This window comes from Somniosus microcephalus, chromosome 12 (genome assembly GCF_052327205.1).
Source record: "Somniosus microcephalus isolate GS21.2 chromosome 12, FLI_Smic_1.0, whole genome shotgun sequence".
In the NCBI taxonomy this organism is placed as follows: Eukaryota; Metazoa; Chordata; class Chondrichthyes; order Squaliformes; family Somniosidae; genus Somniosus; species Somniosus microcephalus.
Window position 1 is genome coordinate 202,408,763 of NC_140998.1, and position 20,924 is coordinate 202,429,686.

The following is a 20,924-nucleotide window of genomic DNA, read 5'->3' on the forward strand; positions in this document are numbered from 1 at the left end:
AGGATGGAGACTCTGCCACTTACCGCGGTAGCTGTTTGCTATTTATATCTGCGGGTGACGATCACTTTCTGGGATCATTTGTTTTATTAATTAGAAAAACAAGTGATACAAGAGATGACGTTATTATCTCTGTCTTGTGTCGGGTTTGTGTCTCTCTCTTTACTTCCTCCTGAATGTGATTTTCTTTCCTCAGTTAAGCCCATGGGTTTTACTATACATACAGAAAACAGTCGGATGAATGTGACCGTCGGAGACAACGCTTTTTTTTCAGTGCAGCCGTCAGCTGAGGTGGTGATAGGGACCTGGGACTTCGGGCTGAAAAGTATCGCTGTGTGGAATAGCACAGCTGGGAATCTAAGTCTTGAACACATCACACGGGCTGAGTTATTCCTCCCGAACGGATCGCTCCTGCTGAAGTCAGTGACAGCTTCGGACAGTGGAGAGTACACTGTTACCATGCTTCCATTCACCGGGACTCCAGCATCAGCAAACATCACTCTACATGTACTTGGTAAGTGAAAGTTTTTTGTGGGGAAAGGGTTGTTCATATACTATTTTAATTATATTCATGTCACAAGTCATTCCTTTTTTCCGGGGTCCTGCCAAACATATACTCCTCAATCAACATAACAGAAAAAACCCGGATTAGCTGACCATTATCAAGTTATGCTTGTGGGGGGGTACTGAGCTCAAATAGGCGGCTGCGTTTACCACATGGACTACACTTGAAAAAGAACTTTCTTGGCTGTAAAGTGCTTTGGGAAGTGAAAGAAGCTATATAAATGCAAGTCTTTTGTTGGATCAAGCATCAGCTTGAAGAAAGCCTGGCGGTAACGTTTCACATGGCACTGTTGCACAGCTGGGGGCATATTTTGTGGGTAAAGGGTTAATTGACTTATTTGCTTGAATTTAAACAGATAGAAATGGAGTGAGTGCCGCGAAGATTCACCAGACTGATACCTGGGATGGCAGGAATGACGTATGAGGAGAGATTCTGTCGATTGGGCTTATACTCGCTGGAGCTTAGCAGAATGAGCGGGGAACTCATTGAAACTTATAAAATTCTAACAGGACTAGACAGACTAGACGTAGGAAGGATGTTCCCGATGGCGGGGTAGTCCAGAGCCAGGGGTCAAAGTCGAAGGATAAGGGTTAAGCCATATAGGACAGAGATGAGGAGGAATTTATTCACCCAGATAGTGGTGAACCTGTGGGATTCCCTACCACAGAAGACAGTGGAGGCCAATTCATTAAATATATTCAAGAAGGAGTTAGATATATTTCTTAAGGCTAAAGGGATCAAGGGATATGGGGAAAAGACAGGGACAGGGTACTGAGTTTGGATGACCAGCCATGATCACATTAAATAGCGGAGCAGGCTCGAGGGGCCGAATGGCCTACTCCTGCTCCTATCTTCTATGTTTCTATGTATCTATGTAACTATGGATAGTGCAACATTTTGCTGCGGATCTTTCAATGTCGAAGGAAGTGAAAAGGGGAACGGGGAATCACATTGGATCATTCATAAAGCAACCCAGCTGAAAAGCCACTTTCATACCTAACTGGTGAAAATATCTGTAGTTCTGATGTGGAGTGCGCGACCCTTGTGTTCAGCGCATCACGGAATTTCCAATGCAGCCACAATAATCTCGCTGTCTCAACAAGGAAGCTTACTAGTGACCTGATTTTCGTCAATAAGCAATTCATCCAATAACTTCCTTGCCGAGAAAATGATTAGAATGTCAGAGTCGCTACCAAAAGGAATAGTTGAGGCAAGTTTCTGGCGCATAAACACAGTGTCTTGGGACACTGGCACCAGTACTGGGACAGGAGAGACCTGTTCCGTTGGGACGGACTTCACTTGGCCAGTGCTGGGACTAGAATCCTGGCGAATCGAATAACTAGGGCTGTAGAGAGGTCTTTAAACTATTTAGTGGGGGGGAGGTTTAAAGAGAGAAAAACATAACAATGTCAGCGGAGCAGGCAATACAGCAAAGTAGCAGTGGGGAAATTAAAAATCAGAGCATGTCAGGAAGGGACAGAATATATAAAGATAAAGGTAAAATAGTAAAGGGGGTAACAGCAGGAATAAATTGTCACAAAACATATATAAAAGTTCTTTATCTGAATGCGCGCAGCATTCTTAACAAAATAGACGAGTTGACGGTACAAATGACTACACATGGGTATGATCTGGTGGCCATTGCAGAAACATGGCTGCGAGGTGACCATGACTGGGAACTAAACATCCAGGGGTATTTGACTATTATGAATGACAGATAGGAAGGAAAGGGAGGTGGGGTGGCTACGTTAATAAAGGATGGAATCACTGCAATAGTGAGAAATGATATTGGGTCAAAGGATCAGGATAGGGAAACAGTTTGGGTGGAGATAAGGAGTAATAAGGGGGAAAAATCACTAGTGTGTGTATTCTATAGGCCTCCTAACAGTTGCAACTCTATTGGTCGGAGTATAAATCAGGAAATAATTGGGGATTGTAATAAGGGAACAGCTATAATCATGGGAGATTTTAACTTTCATATTGCCTGGGCAGATCAAATTGGGCAAGACAGCCGTGAGGAAGAGTTCATAGAGTGCATTAGGGACGGGTTCCTTGAGCAGTATGTTATTGAACCAACCGGGGGCAGGCAATCTTAGATCTGGTCCTGTGTAAGGAGACAGGATTAACAAAAAATGTCCTAGTAAAGGATCCCCTTGATATGAGTGACCATAACATGGTTGAATTCCAAATTCAGTTGGAGGGTGAGAGAGTTGGATCTCAAACCAGCGTACTAAGCTTAAATAAAGGAGACTATGAAGGTATGAGAGCAGAGTTGACTAAAGTGGACTGGGATAATAGATTAAGGTGTAAGACAGTACAGGAGCAGTGGTGTACATTCAAGGAGATATTTCACAACTTTCAAGAAAAATATATTTAACTGAGGAAAAAGGGGCGTAAAAGAAAAGACAGCAATCCGTGGCTAAGTAAAGTAATAAATGATAGTATCCGACTGAAAAACAAGGGCATATAAAGTAGCCAAATCTAGTGGGAGGATAGAAGATTGAGAAGCATTTAAAAGCCAGCAAAGAATAACTAAAATACTAATTAAGAAGGGGAAGATAGATTATGAAAGTAAACTAGCAAAAAACATAACAACAGATAGCAAGAGTTTCTACAGTTATTTAAAAAGAAAAAGGGTGGCTAAAGTGAATGTTGGTCCCTTAGAGGATGAGACCGGGAAATTAGTAGTGGGGAACATGGAGATGGCAAATACGCTGAACAAATATTTTGTATCAGTCTTTAATGTACAGGACACTAAATATATCCCAACACTGGACAAACAGGGGGCTATAGGGGGGAGGAGCTAAACACGATTTAAATCACAAAGGAGATGGTACTCGGTAAGATAATGGGACTGAAGGTGCATAAATCCCCTGGACCTGATGGCTTACATCCTAGGGTCTTGGGAGAAGTAGCGGTAGGGATTGCGGATGCATTGGTGGTAAATTTCCAAAATTCCTTCGATTCAGGAAAGGTCCCAGCAGATTGGAAAACTGCTAATGTAACGCCCTTATTTAAAAAGGGAGGTAGACAAAAGGCTGGAAACTATAGACCAGTTTGCATAATATTTGTGGTTGGTAAAATGTTGGTGTCCATTATTAAGGAAGCAGTAACAGGACATTTGGATAAGCATAATTTAAACGGACAGAGTCAGCATGGTTTTATGAAGGGGAAGTCATGTTTGACAAATTTGCTCGAATTCTTTGAGGACGTAACAAACAGGGTCGATAAAGGGGAACCAGTGGATGTGGAGTATTTGGACTTCCAAAAGGCATTTGACAAGGTGCCACACAAAAGATTACTGCACCAGATAAAAAATCACGGGATTGGGGGTAATACACTGGCATGGGTGGAAGATTGGCTATCTAACAGAAAACAGAGAGTTGGGATAAATGGTTCATTCTCGGGTTGGCAATCAGTAACTAGTGGTGTTCCGCAGGGGTCAGTGCTGGGAACCCAACTCTTTACAACCTTTATTAACGATTTGGAGGAGGGGACCAAGTTCAATGTATCCAAGTTTGCCGATGATACAAAGATGGGAGGGAAAGCAATGAGTGAATCGGACATCAAAAGCGTCCAAAAGGACATAGACAGGCTAAGTGAGTGGGCAGAAATTTGGCAGATGGAACATAATGTTGGAAAGTGTGAGGTTATGCACTTTGGCAGAAGAAATCAAAGAGCAAGTTATTATCTAAATGGAAAGAAACTGCAAAGTGCTACAGTACAAAGGGATCTGGGGGTCCTGGTGCATGAAACACAGAAGGTTAGTATGCAGGTACAGCAGTTGATCAGGAAGGCCAATGGAATCTTGGCTTTTATTGCAAGGGGGATGGAGTATAAAAGCCGGGAAGTCTTGCTTCAGTTATACAGGGTACTGGTGAGGCCACACCTGGAATATTGCGTACAGTTTTGGTTTCCATATTTAAGAACAGATATACTTGCTCTCGAGGCAGTTCAGAGAAGGTTCACTCGGTTGATTCCGGAGATAGCACGGTGGCATAGTGGTTAGCACTGTTGCCTCACAGCGCCAGAGACCCGGGTTCGAATCCGGCCTCGGGTGACTGTCTGTGTGGAGTTTGCACATTCTCCCCGTGTTTGCGTGGGTTTCCTCCGGGTGCTCCGGTTTCCTCCCACAGTCCAAAGCTGTGCGGGTTAGGTTGATTGGCTATGATAAAATTGACCCTTAGTGTTAGGGGGATTAAATACATGGGATTACGAGGATAGGGTGGGATATGTGTTGGTGTAGGGGTTACGGGGATCAGGTGGGATATGTGTCGGTGCAGGCTCGATGGGCCGAAATGGCCTCTATCTGCACTGTGGGGTTTCTGTGATTCTGTGATTCTGTGATGAGGGGGTTGACTTATGAGGAAAGGTTGTGTAGGTTGGGCCTCTACTCATTGGAATTCAGAAGAATGAGAGGCAACCTTATCGAAACTTATAAGATTGTGAGGGGGCATGATCGGGTGGATGCGGGGAGGATGTTTCCACTGATGGGTGAGATTGGAACTAGGGGGCATAATCTTAGAATAAGGGGCTGCCGTTTCAGAGCTGAGATGAGGATAAACTTCTTCACTCAAAGGGTAGTAAATCTATGGAATTTGCTACCTCAGAGAGCTGTAGAAGCTGCGACAGTAAATAAATTTAAAATGGAGATAGTTTCCTAGCTGATAGGCGTATTAAGGGTTATGGGGAGCGGGCAGGGAAGTGGACGTGAGTCCGATTTCAGAGCAGCCATGATCCTAATGAATGGTGGAGCAGGTCCGAGGTGCTGTATGGCCTACTCCTGCTCCTACATGTTATGTTCTTATGTTCTTACATAAAAGGAAAAGCGGCCCAACCATGGCTAACAAAATAAATTAAGGATAGCATTATATTCAAAGAGGAGTCATATAAAGTGACTAGTAAAAATAGCAAGCCTGGGGATTGGGAGCAGTTTCGAAATAAACAAAAAAGGGCCAAGAGATTGATTAAGAGGGGAAACATAGAATAAGAGAGTAAACGTGCAAGAAACATAAAAGCGGACTGTAAAAGTTGGTACAAGCATGTAAAAAGAAAAAGATTAGTGAAGACAAACGTAGGTCTCTTACAGTCAGAAACGGAAGGATGTATAATGGGGAATAAGGAAATGGTCGAGCAATTGAACAAATACTTTTGTTCTGTCTTCATGGAAGAGGATACCAATAGCTTTGCAGAAATGCTAGGGAATCAAGGGTCTAGTGGGAAGGAGGAATTAAAGGAAATTAGTATTAGTAAAAAAATATTGCTGGAGAAATTAATGGGACTGAAAGCCGATAAATTCCCAGGGCCTGATAATCTGCATCCCAGAGAACTAAAAGTGATAGCCATGGAAATACAAGATGCATTGGTTGTCATCTTCCAAAATTCTATAGATTATGGAACAGTTCCTGCAGTTTGGGGGGTGGCAAACGTAACTGCGCTATTTAAAAAAAGGAGGGAGAGAGAAAACAGAGAACTACAGACCGGTTAGCCTAAAATCAGTAGCAGGAAAAATGCTAGAGTCTCTTATAAAGGATGTGATAACAGGGCACTTAGAACATATCAATGGGATTAGGCAGAATCAATATGGATTTATGAAAGGGAAATCGTGTTTGACGAGTTTTTTGAGGATGCAACTGGTAGAATAGATAAGGGAGAACCAGTGGATGTGGTGTGTTTGGATTTTCAGAAGGCCTGCGATAAAGTCCCACATAAGACGTTAGTGTGCAAAATTAAAGCACATGGGATGGTGGTAATATACTGGCATGAATTGAAAATTGGTTAACAGACAGGAAACAGAGAGCAGGAATAAATATGTCTTTTTTGGGGTTGTAGGTGGTGACTAATGGGGCAGGGATCAGTGCTTGGGCCCCAGCTATTCACAATATATATCAATGATTTGGAAGGGGGAACCAAATGCAATATTTCCCAGTTTGCTGACGACACGAAACTACGTGGGATTGTGAGTTGTGAGGAGGATGCTAAGAGGCTTCAAGGCGATTTAGACAAGTTGAGTGAGTGGGCAAATAAATGACAGATTCAGTTTAACGTGGATAAATGTGAAGTTATCCATGTCGGTAGAAAAAAAATAGAAAGGTACATTATTATTTAAATGGTGATAGATTGGGAAATGTTGTTGTACAAAGGGACCTGGTTCTCCTTGTACACCAGTCACTGGAAGCAAACATGCAGGTGCAGCAAGCAGTTACGAAGGCAGTTATGTTGGCCTTCATTGCAAGGGGATTTGAGTACAGGAGCTACGATGTCTTACTACAGTTATACAGGGCCTTGGTGAGACTACACCTGGAGTACTGTGTGCTGTTTTGTTCACCTTACCTAAGAAAGGTATACTTGCCATAGAGGAAGTGCAGCGAAGATTCACCAGACTGAATCCTGGGATGGCAGGACTGTCGTATGAGGAGAGATTGGGTCGACTAGGCCTGTATTCACTGGATTTTAGAAGAATGAGAAGGGATCTCATTGAAACGTATAACATTCTGACAGGGCTAGACAGATTAGATGCAGGGAGGATGTTTCCCTTGGCTGGGGATCGAGAACGACGGGCCAGAGTCTCAGGATACGGGGAAGGGCCTTTCAGACTGAGATGAGGAGAAATGTCTTCACTCAGAGGGTGTTGAACCTGTGGAATTCTCTACCACAGAAGGCTGTGGAGGGCAAATCATTGAATATATTTCAGAAGGAGGTAGATAGATTTCTAGACACAAAAGGCATCAAGGGGTATGGGGAGTGAGCGGGAATATGCTATTGAGAAAGAGCATCAGCCATGATGATATTGAATGTCGGAGCAGGCTCGAAAGGCCGAATGATCTACTGCTCCTATTGTTCTATGTTTCTATGATTTTAACTAGCATAATTACATTTAAGAGGAAGACAAACACATTTAAGATTAACACATGAGGGAGAACGGGACAGAAGCATATGTTGATAGAATATGTAGATAGGATTAGATGAAGTAGGATGGGAGAAGACTCCTGTGGAGCATAAACACCAGCATAGACCAATTGGGACAAATGGACTGTTTTGGAATCAATTAAAAATGCATGAATACATGAAATGAATAAAAATACATCTTTAAAATTAATTAAAGTGCCATTGAATTAAATATTTGAAACAAAAATATCGTTCAGGAAAAAATGTTTTACCAGGGCTAAAATTAAACTTAACTTATTTGACAGGGTTTTTATTGTATAAATGAGTGATAACATATAATTTATCTGTTTTTAAAACTCTTATGCTGGGAAAACGAGGCATAATGGCTGCTTTTACCAGTTGTAAGAATTTCACAGCCATTCAGCGGGTGAAAGGTGGGCAAATAGCGCAACTCTCCACCCACAGAAGCCCATCTGCCGGGGCTGTGGAGGATCTGTTAAGAAGATTAATCACAGATCGTAAATTCCGGGTTTTAGTGCATGCACTTTGCATACCTGAACCCGGATCTTGGCTGCCCCTACGGGCACGTACACACGTCATACGTACCCATCGAGGTCTCAAAATTCGGCCCATTGTGCTTTTATCATTTGGGCACCTGACCTACATGGACTATGCTCCGTTCTTGAAGTATCATCTATTGCTAGTCTATTTCGGGCATTTGCTATATTGTAACGAATAAATACTCAGCATGAAGTTCAGTTTATTTGCAGGACATTCATGAGCCTATTATACAGTGTGTGAATATCTTGAGTCGTCATTCATCTTTGTTTGAAATATTTAAAACCCTTTCATAGTGGAGACCAGTGTGCAGGGGTGCCTTGGCTCAGTGTTGGGACCACTGCTCTTTTTGTTATATATTTCTTGTCCTGGACTTGGGTATAGAATCAATGGTTACAGCACAGAAGGAGGCCATTCGGACCATCAAACCTGTGCCGGCTCTCTGCAAGAGCACTTCAGCTAGTCCCACTCCCCCGCACTTTCCCTGTAGCCCTGCCATTTTTTCCTTCAGGTATTTACCAATTCCCTTTTGAAAGCCATTATTGAATCTTCCTCCACCACCATTTCAGGCAGTCCATTCCAGATCCTAACCAATTATTGTGTAATTGCTACATTACAATAGTATTTTGAAAGCACTTCATTGGCTGTAAAATGTTTTGGGACATCCTGAGGTCATGAATGGTGCTCTATAAATGCAAGTCTTTATTTTATAAAGAGATAGTTTTTCCTCATGTTGCCTCTGCTTCTTTTGCCAGTCAACTTCAATCTGCGCCCTCTGTTTATCGACCCTTCAGCCATTGGGAACTGTTTATCTTTATTTCCTCTATCTAAACCGTTCATGATTTCAAACCCCTCCATCAAATCTCCTCTTAGCCTTCTCTGCTCCAAGGAAAACAACCCCAGCTTCTCCAGTCTTTCCGCGTAACTGTAATCCCTCATCCCTAGAACCATTATGTAAATCTCTTCTGTACCCTCTTCAAAGCCTTTACACCCTCCCTAAGGCATGGTGCCCGTAATGGGTGCAGAACTGCTGCTGGGCCGAACTAATATTTTATTTCCCTTTCTGTGCATGATTTTTCTATGAATTAAAGATTCAAATTCATACTTCCTGGTTTAGACTCTGCGTGTATCAGTGATTCTTTAGTCTGATTGATTGAAGAGACACGCTGTTGGTTGTCCTGTTCACAATCGCCACCGCTCCCCGCGGAGGGCAGAGGGCAGAGGGCGCCATATTGAAAATGATCTCTTGGAACCATAAATTGCTGGTCAAAAACTGCTTCCAGTCACAAGAAACCAATGTTAAATGACGACCTCTCTTTCTCTCTTTATATATCCATTGTATACTTTGAGTCTAATTAAAAATGTTTATTTACACATAGATAAATTATGCCGAGAACCTCTATCTATCTTCCTACCTAATCATCTATACACACACACTCTCTCTCTCCCAGTGATCAATTCATGGAATATTCTGCCCTCTTGAGCATCCCTGATTATAATCACTCAACCTTTGGAGGCCGTGCCTTTTGTTGCCTAGGCCCAATCTCTGGAATTCCCTGCCTAAACCTGTCCACCTCGCTACCTCTCTTTCCTCCTTTAAGATGCTCCTTAAAACCTACCTCTTTGACCAAGCTTTTGCTCACCTGCCCTAATTCATCCTTATGTGGATCAGTGTCATTTTTTGTCTTAAAATAATCATGTGCAGCTCCTTGGGACGTTTTACCACGTTAAAGGCGCTATATATATATATGTTTTTGTTGTTGAAGCAGAAATAGCTGGTGCTGTTTCTCAATTTGCCTTTCACCCTTTGAATCTGTGTCCTGTCGTTCGACTATCATTTTAATTTGAAGTCATTTTTGGCTATCTCTTTTCTATACAATTTATTATTTGCTACACCCATTCAGATCAATCCTCTTAAGGCTGAAATGCACACGTTTCTTCATTTTTGCTACCGAGACTCAGCCCCATTAGTAGAGGGGTTAATAACAAGGGGGCATAGATTCAAGGTAAGGGGCAGAAGGTTTAGAGGGGATTTGAGGAAAAACTTTTTCAGCCAGAGGGCGGTTGGAATCTAGAACTCACTGCCTGAAAGGGTCGTAGAGGCAGGAATCCTCACAACATTTAAGAAGCATTTGGATGAGCACTTGAAATGCCATAACATACATGGCTACGGACCAAATGCTGGAAATTTGGATTAGATTAGACAGGGATTGATGGCCGGCATGGACCTGATGGGCCAAAGGGCCTCTTTGTGTGCTGTATAACTATGACTCTATGACTCAATTGCGTATCTCTGCTCTGTCTCGCTGCTGAATATGTCCCCAGTGTCTCAAGTGTTCAGAACTACACACCATACTCAAAGTGTGGTCTGATCGGTGCAATATACCATTGGCCACGTCTTTCTCTGACTTGTACTCCATTGTTGTGACTATATGGCTCAGCATTCTACTAGCATTGTGATTGTTGATCTTCAATGTTTTGTGCATCTAGTCTACTCGGAATTCTAGATCTGTTTTGACTTCTTCGCTAATTTCAACTACATTCATGCAGTACATATATCACCCACTTTATTTTCTGTGTTCAGTACCTTATTTTTACATCTCCATTAAATTCCGTCTGCCATTGTTCAATGTTTCAGCCAGTTTATTAGTCTTTCCAAAGGTTTAAAATGGATTTTTATAGCCTTGAGCTTAGCCCATTGTCTTTTGTGTGGAAATTTGTCTGAAATTATTTGCAAGCCGAGGTACACCACATACTTTGCCTTTTCCCAGTTTACATCACCTGCCACTTCCTCAATAAGGTTGAGGACTTTGGCCAGGCCGGACTTTATGCTTTCTGAATCCATGTTGACTGTTGTTTAGTAGGTAATTATTTACATATAATCAAATGTATTTCTGATAATTCAATGTTTTGCATCTTGTGCAGATGAGAGACTGTTAATTATCTGTGACTTGCCTCGGCCACCCACTGATTTGAGAATGGATGTGCTGTATTCATGCATGAAATTTGAAACTCAAGCACGAGTGATAAAGATATTGAAATACAACTCAAATACTCCACAACCATAGAGATTAAAAAAATAACACATTTAAGCCTTCAAATAATACTGAAATATTATTTTCCAGACACTATTTACCTGTGAAATTACTAGAACTGTAATTTAACCCATTTAAAATGTAGTTTGGTGTCTTAATGGAAACAGTGCACAAAGCAATTGCATAGGGATGCATTAAATATTCATACACCAACGCAATGGTGTAATGGGGAGAAACATTAGAATTGAGGTGAATATCCTGATTACAGTACTCCTTTTATGTGTTTATTGTTTTTTCGGTTACAATAGGTCCTTTGCACATTTTCTGTTGTCATTTTACTGGAATAGTGGATCAAGTCTGTAAGTATAGTTGACTAAGATAACTATATTTCTAAACTCGGCCTAACTCTATTCCAAGCAAGGAATGTAAGTGCACCAAATTGCTTCACATCCACTGCCATGCATGCAGTGTAATGGAAGCTCAACCCATTGACACCCATTACCTTCACCAGACAAGCTCATTTCATCTCCAACGTATGCAATTCCAACACACAAACGTCTCCCATGCATTATAATTCTATGAAACAGTAATCAGTACAATCGTTTCTCACTCTATCGCCCAATAACACATGTAAAATTAGATATGAAATGTCCGTACATAAATCCTAATCCGGTCCAAAAAAAGTTATCACATGTATTGAATTTCTATTCCTCAATAGCCTGAAAATTGTCAGCTCAGCAGGTATCAGCCACTTTCAACACTTTTAAATTATTTCTTATAAAAAGTGATGTTCTGTACAGTAAATATTTTCAAATTTAGAGTCAATTGGTGCCTGTGACAAGTAAACAAAGTATGTCTGTTTGAAATCAATTAATTTTAACAATGGCCTAATAATTTAATGCATTAGTGCTTTAAAAGTGTTTAGCGCATACAGGTTACGTTTTAATATTGTGTATGTATATAGATAAGGGTGAAAGTTGAATTTTTAATACAAAGAACTAAAAGGCACAGAAAATGGTGGAAATTCACAATAGGTGCCTCAGCATCTGCAGAGAGAAAAGACAAGTTGGCCTTTTGTTACAGCCGCACCGACAGAACAATGAAACTTCTCCTAACTGAAATGTGTTATCCATGTTAATCATGTGGCATCATTAATATTATCTTGGATATTCATTTTTCTAATCGATTAACCTGTAAACCTTGTTAGAATGAGCACGTGCTCAGTAATCAGGCGGAATGTTCATGTTGCAGTTTGGTGATTATCAATGTGTTACTGTACTTGGCAGAAAGCATCATTTGATAATATTTACACAGTAATTGGCTCAGTTTAATTCCAAATGCACTAATGTAAATAAAATATCTACTACTTTGATTCGGTGAATTTGCATGTCTTTTATGGGCAAGAGCTATTACTTTAACATTATTCACATGTTTGGACAAATATTCAACTCTGTGCTCAATCAGTAACACAAAACTGTAACAATTTGAGCTATTTAACTGATATTTTAATTTATACAATATTTTCTATGACTGGATTTTGGCTGCTTAAGTATTAAAACTGATTTTATGTTTAATTATTACTAGAATGTATTCCCCTGTTTTGTTTTGTGGAGATCGGAGCAGCTTCATAGCACCAAACATCATATGCTTGATGTGATATTTACGAGATTACAGCATCTGAAATGTAGAACAGATAAGAAATTAAGTCCTTCCCATGAATGGCCTGTCTCTTTCCAACGCATTAAACAGGAAGAATCAATCGTAACTTAAATAAATATATCTTTCCAGAACAAGGTGGCTGCGCATGCGCTTTGCTAATCATTGAATCAAGAAGTCGGTCCCAGACCTGAAACGTTAACTCTGTATCTCTCTCCACGGATGCTGCCTGGCCTACTGAGTTTTTACACAGTTTTCTATTGTTATTTCAGATTTCCAGCATCCGCAGTATTTTGCTATTGTAAATATATCGTTGTTGGCACTGAATTCTGATAACATTGATCCCACTTTACTGACCCACATTTTGATTTTGTGGGGCATGTTATTCTGTATTAGTGGCACCCTATTGCTGGGGGAGAAGTAACTTGGATTTGTTCCATTGGCTCAGAGCAAACAAAAAGGGCAACGTAATGTGAGTTAATGCCAAAGGAATCCCAACAATAAATTCTACAGATCAAAGATGTGCACCCATTTTAAATGTAGGCTTCAAATTACTGATTACAAAACTACCTTAAGAACCCTCTTAGCATTGCTGTCTGCTATTTTCACACAAGTGGTGATCTGTTTATTTTAGTTGATTAATAGTGCTGCTGCAAAAATTGTCAGAGGAATATCTTAATAAATTGAGCTTTCAATTTTTACTATCACCAACTGCTGCCTTAACTGTAGTATTGAAACCACATTTGATTAGATATTATAGCCTAGAAATTATTATATGATGGTCGGAGACCAATGCTTATTGTTGTAGTAAAAACAGAAAATGATGGAAATACTCAGCTGGCCAGGCAGCATCTGTAGAGAGAGAAGCAGTGTTAATGTTTCAGGTCGATGACCTTTCGTCAGAACTGGAAAAAGTTGGAGATGTCACCGGTTTTTAAGCAAGTGCAGGGGCAGGGAGAGGTTGGAGTTAAGAGAACAAAAGGGAAGGTCTGTGATAGGCTGGAAGGCAGCAGAGATTAAGAGACAAGAGGGATGATAGTGCAAGGCAAATGGAGATATTAATGGGACAAGTTAAGAAAAAGATATGACTCTAGATGAAGTGTAAATCGCAGTGGCAGAATGATTGACAGCTGCCATGTGAGAAAGAGAAAAAAAATTACAGGGGCAGAGGTTATAGTCTGAAATTGTTGAAGTCGATGTTGAATCCAGAATGCTTTAAAGTGCCTAAACGAAAGATGAGGTGTTGTTCCTCGGGTGGGAAAGTGGAGTTAAGGCCAAGATCAGATCAGACATGATCTTATTGGCTGGCGGGGCAGGCTCGAGGGGCCGAATGTCCTACTCCTGCTCCTATTTCTTATGTACAATTTAAAACTACTTAACTGGCTGTTAAGCACGTTGGGATGTCCTGAAGTCATCAAAGGCTCTTTATATAATGTAAAAACATTCTTTCTATTTTTAAAAGCAAAGGTCGGCCTTAAATGGGAGAGAAATACAAGTCACAGGGACATATGAATGAAAGTAATGAATAAATGGTGAAACGAAACAATTTGCATATCAACCCGACTTCATACATTGCGGTGTGTGGGTTACCATTAGAAGTTGACAGATTGCTGACATCTAGGATTCAGCTGAGGACTGTTATGGAGGGTACCACTGAGGGCTGTTGTAGAGTGGATTGCGCTCAGGCTTGGAGTAGGTTCCGGCTGCTGGCATCAATAAAATGTATTCAGCTGTTAATTAATAATTTGTACATTTGCCTTTACACAACGTGGAAAAATCTCGACCCAAATGTACTGTTGCCTCTTTGTTTGAATATCCAGTTTGTTTTGTTTCATCCACATTACTACATGACATCATTGCTCCACAAGGTAAGGACTAATAGCTGGTCAGATTCCAGCATTGTACATTTCATCCTCTTCGTTTATTTTTATACTTTTTTGTAATTTGATTCGCACATGAGAACTAAGAAATATATGCTGTAATAATTAAGCATACATCCACACTGCAGCTAAAAGTGAAGCGTCACAATATAAATCTGTTTCATTTTGAGAATGATAGTAATAACAGAGGGCCAAGTTGATGGAGTACAAATTCTATTTCCCTGCTGCACAGTGCCTGAATCGCAGATATCAACATATGCAACTTGCGCACTTTAAGCTGAAAGTATCATTATTTTTCCATAAGAACCCACAGATAACAGTTCAGTGCACAAATGCTGACTGTAGTATCCTGAACTAAATCCACCATCCTCCAAGTTTACCTTTCAAGTGCGCTAACTAATCTCCTGTGTTTTGACAGAGCCTGTTTCCAAGCCTAATGTTACAGCCAATGCCACCAACCCAGTAGAACACAATGACACCGTGGCTCTGACGTGTTTCGCATCAGGCACAGCGGTTTCATATCTGTGGCTTGAGGACAATATCGCTATTATTCCTGATAACAGGATTGGTCTAAGTTATGATAATAACACCCTCACTATAACTGGAGTGTTACGGTCTGATGGAGGATTCACGTGCTATGCATTCAACTTTATTAACGGAATGACAAGTGACCTATATCATCTCAACGTTAGCTGTAAGTGTCCCAACCGATCATTATATTAATCGATTATTACCAATCTTACTGAAGTTGTGATTGTGAAAGAGACTGGTTTGATCTCTTGGTGCAATAAGGTGTATTTATTGAATCGTGTATGCAGATAACTTACCACTTCTACAATAACAATGATAATTTGCTGTAAGTTTATTTACTTCAAGAAGTATACTTGAATTAATTTGTCTTTTTAGAGAAAGGACTTGTAATAAATAAATATTCACTTATGGGCAGTGACGTTGTTCAGTTTGTGTTGCATATCCATCTATTTATTTACAAAGGAATCAAAAATGAAATAACTTTTTTGGCAGTCCATACATTTGTTACCTCTAGACATGACTATTTCAATACACTCCTGGCTGGCCTCCCACATTCTACACTATGTAAACTTGAGGCCATTCAAAACTCGGCTGTCCTTGTCCTATCTCGCACCAAGTCCCATTGATTCATCACCACTGTTCTCGCTGTCCTACATTGGCTCCCGGTTAAGCAACGGCTCAATTTCAAAATTCTCATCCTTGTTTTCAAATCCCGCCAAGGACTCAACCCTTCCAAGCTCTGTAATCTCCTCCAGCCCCGCAACCAGCGCTCCTCTAATTCTGCCCTCTTGAGCACCCCTGATTATAATCGCTCAACCATTGCTGGCCGTGCCTCCTGTTGCCTAGGCCCTAACTTCTGCAAGTCCCTTCCATAACCTTTCCGCGTCAATAATCTCTTTTTCATCCTTTAAGACGCTCCTTAAAACCTATTTCTTTGACCAAGCTTTTTGTCATCTGCCCTAATTTTTCTTAAGTGGCTCGGTATCAAATGTCTACTCTTATAATAATCCTGTGAAGCATCTTGGGACATTTTAACATTTTAAAGGTGCTAAATAAATACAAGTTGTTTTTGCTGTTGGTGCACACTGGCGTTATGAATCCCAAATAACACTGCCCATCACTATTCAGGTTTAATAGTGCTAATGCTGATACCATAGATACATAGAGGATAGGAGCAGGAGTAGGCCATTCGGCCCGTCGAGCCTGCTCCGCCATTCAATGCGATCATGGCTGATCATCCAAATTTAGTACACTGTGCCTTCCTTCTCTCCATATCTCTTGATCCATTTAGCCTTAAGAAATATATCGAACTCCTTCTTGAATATATTTAATGAATTGGCCTCAACTGCATTCTGTGGTAGAGAATTCCACAGGTTCACCACTCTCTGGGTGAAGAAATTCCTCCTCATCTCTGTCCTAAATGGCTTACCCCTTATCCTTAGACAGTGACCCCTGGTTCTGGACTTGCCGGCCATCGGGAACATCCTTCCTGCATTTAGTATGTCTAGTCCTGTTAGAATGTTATAAGTTTCAATGAGATCCCCTCTCACTTTTCTAAACTCCAGCGAGTATAAGCCCAATCGACCCAATCTCTCCTCAAATGTCATTCCTGCCATCCCAGGTATCAGCCTGGTGAATCTTCGCTGCACTCCCTCCATAGCAAGAACATCCTTCCTCAGATAAGGCGACCAAAACTACACACAATACTTAAGATGTGGTCTCACCAAGGCCCTGTACAACTGCAGCAAGACATCCTTGTACCTGTACTAGAACCCACTCACTATGAAGGCCAATATACCATTTGCCTTCTTAACCGCCTGCTGCACCTGCATGGTTACCTTCAGCGACTGGTGCACAAGGACACACAGGTCTCGTTGCACTTCCCCTTCTCCCAATCTATTGCCATTCAGATAATAATCTGCCTTCATATTTTTGACACCAAAGTGTATAACCTCGCAATTATACACGTTATATTGCATCTACCATGATTCTGCCCACTCACCCAACCTGTCCAAATCAAACTGGAATTTCTTGGCATCATCCTCACGACACACATGCCCACCCAGCTTTGTGTCATCTGCAAACCTGAAGATGTTACATCTAGTTCCCTCGTCTAGATCATTAATATATATTGTGAATAGCTGGGGTCCAAGGACAGATCCCTGCGGTAGCCCACTATTCACTGCCTGCCTCTCAGAAAAAGTCCCGTTTATTCCATCTCTTTGCTTTCTGTCTGCCAACCAGTTCTCTATCTAAGTGAATACCTTGCCCTGAATCCCAGGTGCCTTAAGTTTACACGTTAATCTCTTATGTGGTATCTTATCAAAAGCCTTCTGAAAGTCCAAATTCACCACATCCACTGTTTCTCCCTTATCTATTTTATCAGTTACATCCTCAAAAAATTCCAGTAGATTAGTCAAACATAATTTAGATTTTGTAAATCCATGTTGACTTTTTCCGATCCTGTCACTGTTTTCCAGGTGCTCTGCTATTACATCTTTTATAATGGACTCTATTATTTCCCCCACTACCGATGTCAGTCTTACCGGTGTATAATACCCCGTTTTCTCTCTCCCTTCTTTATTGAATAGTGGGGTAACATTAGCTATCCTCCAATCCATGGGAACTGTTCCAGAGTCTATCGAATGTTGGAAGATGACCAGCAGTGCATCTACTATTTGTAGGGCCACTTCCTTAAGTACCCTAGGATGTAGATTATCAGGCCCCTTCAATCCCGTCAATTTCCCTAACACCGTTTCCCTACAAATACTGATACCAGGTGATGCAATCTATAGGATCTAAATGAAGTAGTATCAGAACATTTTTGCGCTACTTCAGTGGCAGTTTGAAATGTAATGGCAGTTTGATATTTGAGATGACGTTAAATAGGCAATACTTAGATACCAACAGTTAAAAATTTGCTTGTATGGAAAAAAAGACTCATCATGGAATTGAATTGAGCAAATGAAAATATAATGTTGTGAATTTTGTTTCAGCACAATTAATTGTGTTTCACCGTTGCTGCAATAAGTGTAAAACTGGTTTTTACAGATCATTCATTTTAAGAGAGAATTGGCAGTTAACCTCTCGCTAGAGGAAGCAAATTCTGTCCATTACTGAACTCCAACTGGGAAACTGGCATTGGACCCTCACCCATACACACTGGGAAACTGTCATTGGACCCTCAGCCGTACACACTGGGAAACTGGCACTGGACCCTCACCCCTACACACTGGGGAAACTGGCATTGGACCCTCACCCCTGTACACTGGGAAACTGGCACTGATCCCCACCCATACACACTGAGAAAACTGACATTGGACCCTCACCCCTACACACTGGGAAACTGGCATTGGACCCTTACCCCTGCTCACTGGGAAACTGGCACTGATCCCCACCCATACACACTGAGAAAACTGACATTGGACCCTCACCCCTACACACTGGGGAAACTGCCATTGGACTCTCATCCCTACACACTGGGCAACTGGCATTTGACCCCCAATCCTACACACTGGGAGAACTGGCATTGGACTCCCTCCCCTACACACTGGGAAATTGGAATTCGACTCCACCCCTACACACTGGGGAAACTGGCATTCAATCCTCACCCCTACACACTGGGAAACTGACATTGGACCCCCACCCATACACACTGGGAAACTGGCATTGGACCCACACCACTACATTGGAGCAGTAATGACACCTGCTTCATGTAGATATTCTTCAAATTGGCGTCCACAAAGACAGAACTGGCAGGATTTCTTTCAGAGGATATCATCCCACCAGCCCTGCCTCTGAAGGATGTCACAGTAGAATTTGCTGAAATGAAAGGAGACCTGTCGGAAACATGTTCCGACACAAACTACACTTTGATACCAGGCTCCCAACTCAGAAATTCAATTTAAAAGCCCAGGTAGCTAATTTGGAACGGACTTAATCTGTTTGATTCAGTAGCTCACCATGTAATTACTCATCAAGGCCGGGGATAGGGGGATTAACTGTTCTAGCAAAATGGTAGGACATTAAATGGCAGGATACATGCATGTGAATGATGTGACAGTAAATGTTGGTTCTTCAACTTATTGGCTTCAGTTTATATAACAGTGGGATTGATGATGTGCAGAAAAGACATGGGTGTGCAATTTCTGTAGTGGTGGTGGTCTCCTCCATAATTGTATGGTCGACTACTGCTTTTCATTTTAGCATAACTTTATTACAATTCACTTGTGGATTTATTTTAGATGGACCGGATATCCTCAAAATATCCATTAACCCTGATCTACCCGTTTACATTTCTGGACGAACTGTTAATTTTTCATGTTCAGTGGACTCAAGCCCACCCGCTGAATTGGAATTGTATCTCAACTACACCCCCCTGCCACAAAAAGGACAACGATTTATCATTGCTAGCATCACTTTGAATGTCACTGGAAAATATACCTGTCAGGCCTTTAACAACTTAACAAAAAGGTACAGTGCCTCAACTGTACAAATAGTTGTAATAGGTAGGTAACAAATTTCTCAATTGTATTTTTTTAGTTTGTAGTCCATTAGTGGAATGGTGAAGAAGTCTAGTAGTTCATTCTATTAATAGGATGAATTTGAATAGTGCTTGATTAAGAAAATGCAGTTACTTGGACCTGTTAGTTTTGTTGATTTAACTTGTGGATAACATTGTATAAGTTAAGTGAACTACCATTTTCAAATGATCTTCATATTGATGCTATAAGAATGAAAGTATTAAATAGTTTTAACCCTCTTGCAAACACTTTTCCAAATGGAGACTTCAACACTGAATACACGCGAGAGGAAGACCTAGCACGAGTGAAAGCTATTTGGTATTTTGTTTCTTATAGCATCACCGTATTTATTAACAAATTAGATGAGGGGATAGAAAGTCACATATCCAAGTTTGGTGATGACACAAAGTTAGACGGCATTGTAAGCAGTGTATTTTGAAGCATAACATTAAAAGATAATGGCCCAGAAATTCGGGTCCCCACGGGTGAGTACGTGCTGTGTACTCACGCGTAGGCCCAAAGAAATTGCCGGTTTCGCGCATGCACTGCACATGCGCGGGAAACCATCACTTCCGTTCCCCTGAAAGAAGAGGTTCAGAGGTGGAAAGTGTGTGCCAGAGAGGCAGCGCATGCGCATTGAACTTACGGTTTTTTTGCATGTTTCTTCAGGAGGGTAAGTCTCCAGGCATTACACTTGTAAAAAGCAGGCACATGGCTTGCTTTTAACAAGGTAAGTGGTGAATTAATTAAAATTAAAACATTTTTTCCACAGGTTTATTATTTTTAAATACTTTAAAGAAAGGTATGTTAGAAAATGTAATTAATCTTTCAAAAATTTAAATTATTGTTTAAAATTGTTATATCATGTAATTTATAGTTATTTTAAATGTGTGATTTCTTAAAAATGTATTTGATGTTTTAGTGATGTTTTGGGGCTTATAGTATTTATAGGTTTGACAGCTCTTCCTGTCAAACTTATGAATGAAGCATTCCCTGCTACCATTGGCTGTCGATGGCCCACGTGATCCCATGGGATGCATCAAACTAAATGCACCCCTGGGATACAAAAGCACTGCGCGCTGGCAGTTGGAGGAGGCCCAGGATCGGAATCCCATGCGGGCCCACCGCTCAATGGCCGGTGCACTAGATAAGTGCAGGTCGGAGGCTGGCACCCACGGGAAGCCTCCGACCCGAATTTCTGGGCCATTAACAGATTCAGTAAATGGGCAAAATTGTGGCAAACGGATTTCAATCTGGCAAATGTGAATTCATCCACTTTGGACCTTACAAA

General features: G+C 41.1%; 1 protein-coding gene and 1 pseudogene across 1 annotated transcript in view; both read left to right on the forward strand.

The window, feature by feature from the left end:
• The window catches only part of LOC147109903 (cell adhesion molecule CEACAM3-like), a 218,609-nt pseudogene that overhangs the window by 11,994 nt on the left and 185,691 nt on the right, over window positions 1–20,924 (forward strand).
• The window catches only part of LOC147109904 (cell adhesion molecule CEACAM6-like), a 32,117-nt gene continuing 15,290 nt past the window's right edge, over window positions 4,098–20,924 (forward strand). Inside the window, exons 1-3 of the mRNA XM_086004146.1 lie at window positions 4,098–4,161; window positions 14,998–15,273; window positions 19,439–19,618. Coding sequence (XP_085860272.1) covers window positions 4,098–4,161; window positions 14,998–15,273; window positions 19,439–19,618 — 520 coding nt within the window. The remainder of the gene's footprint in view (window positions 4,162–14,997; window positions 15,274–19,438; window positions 19,619–20,924) is intronic.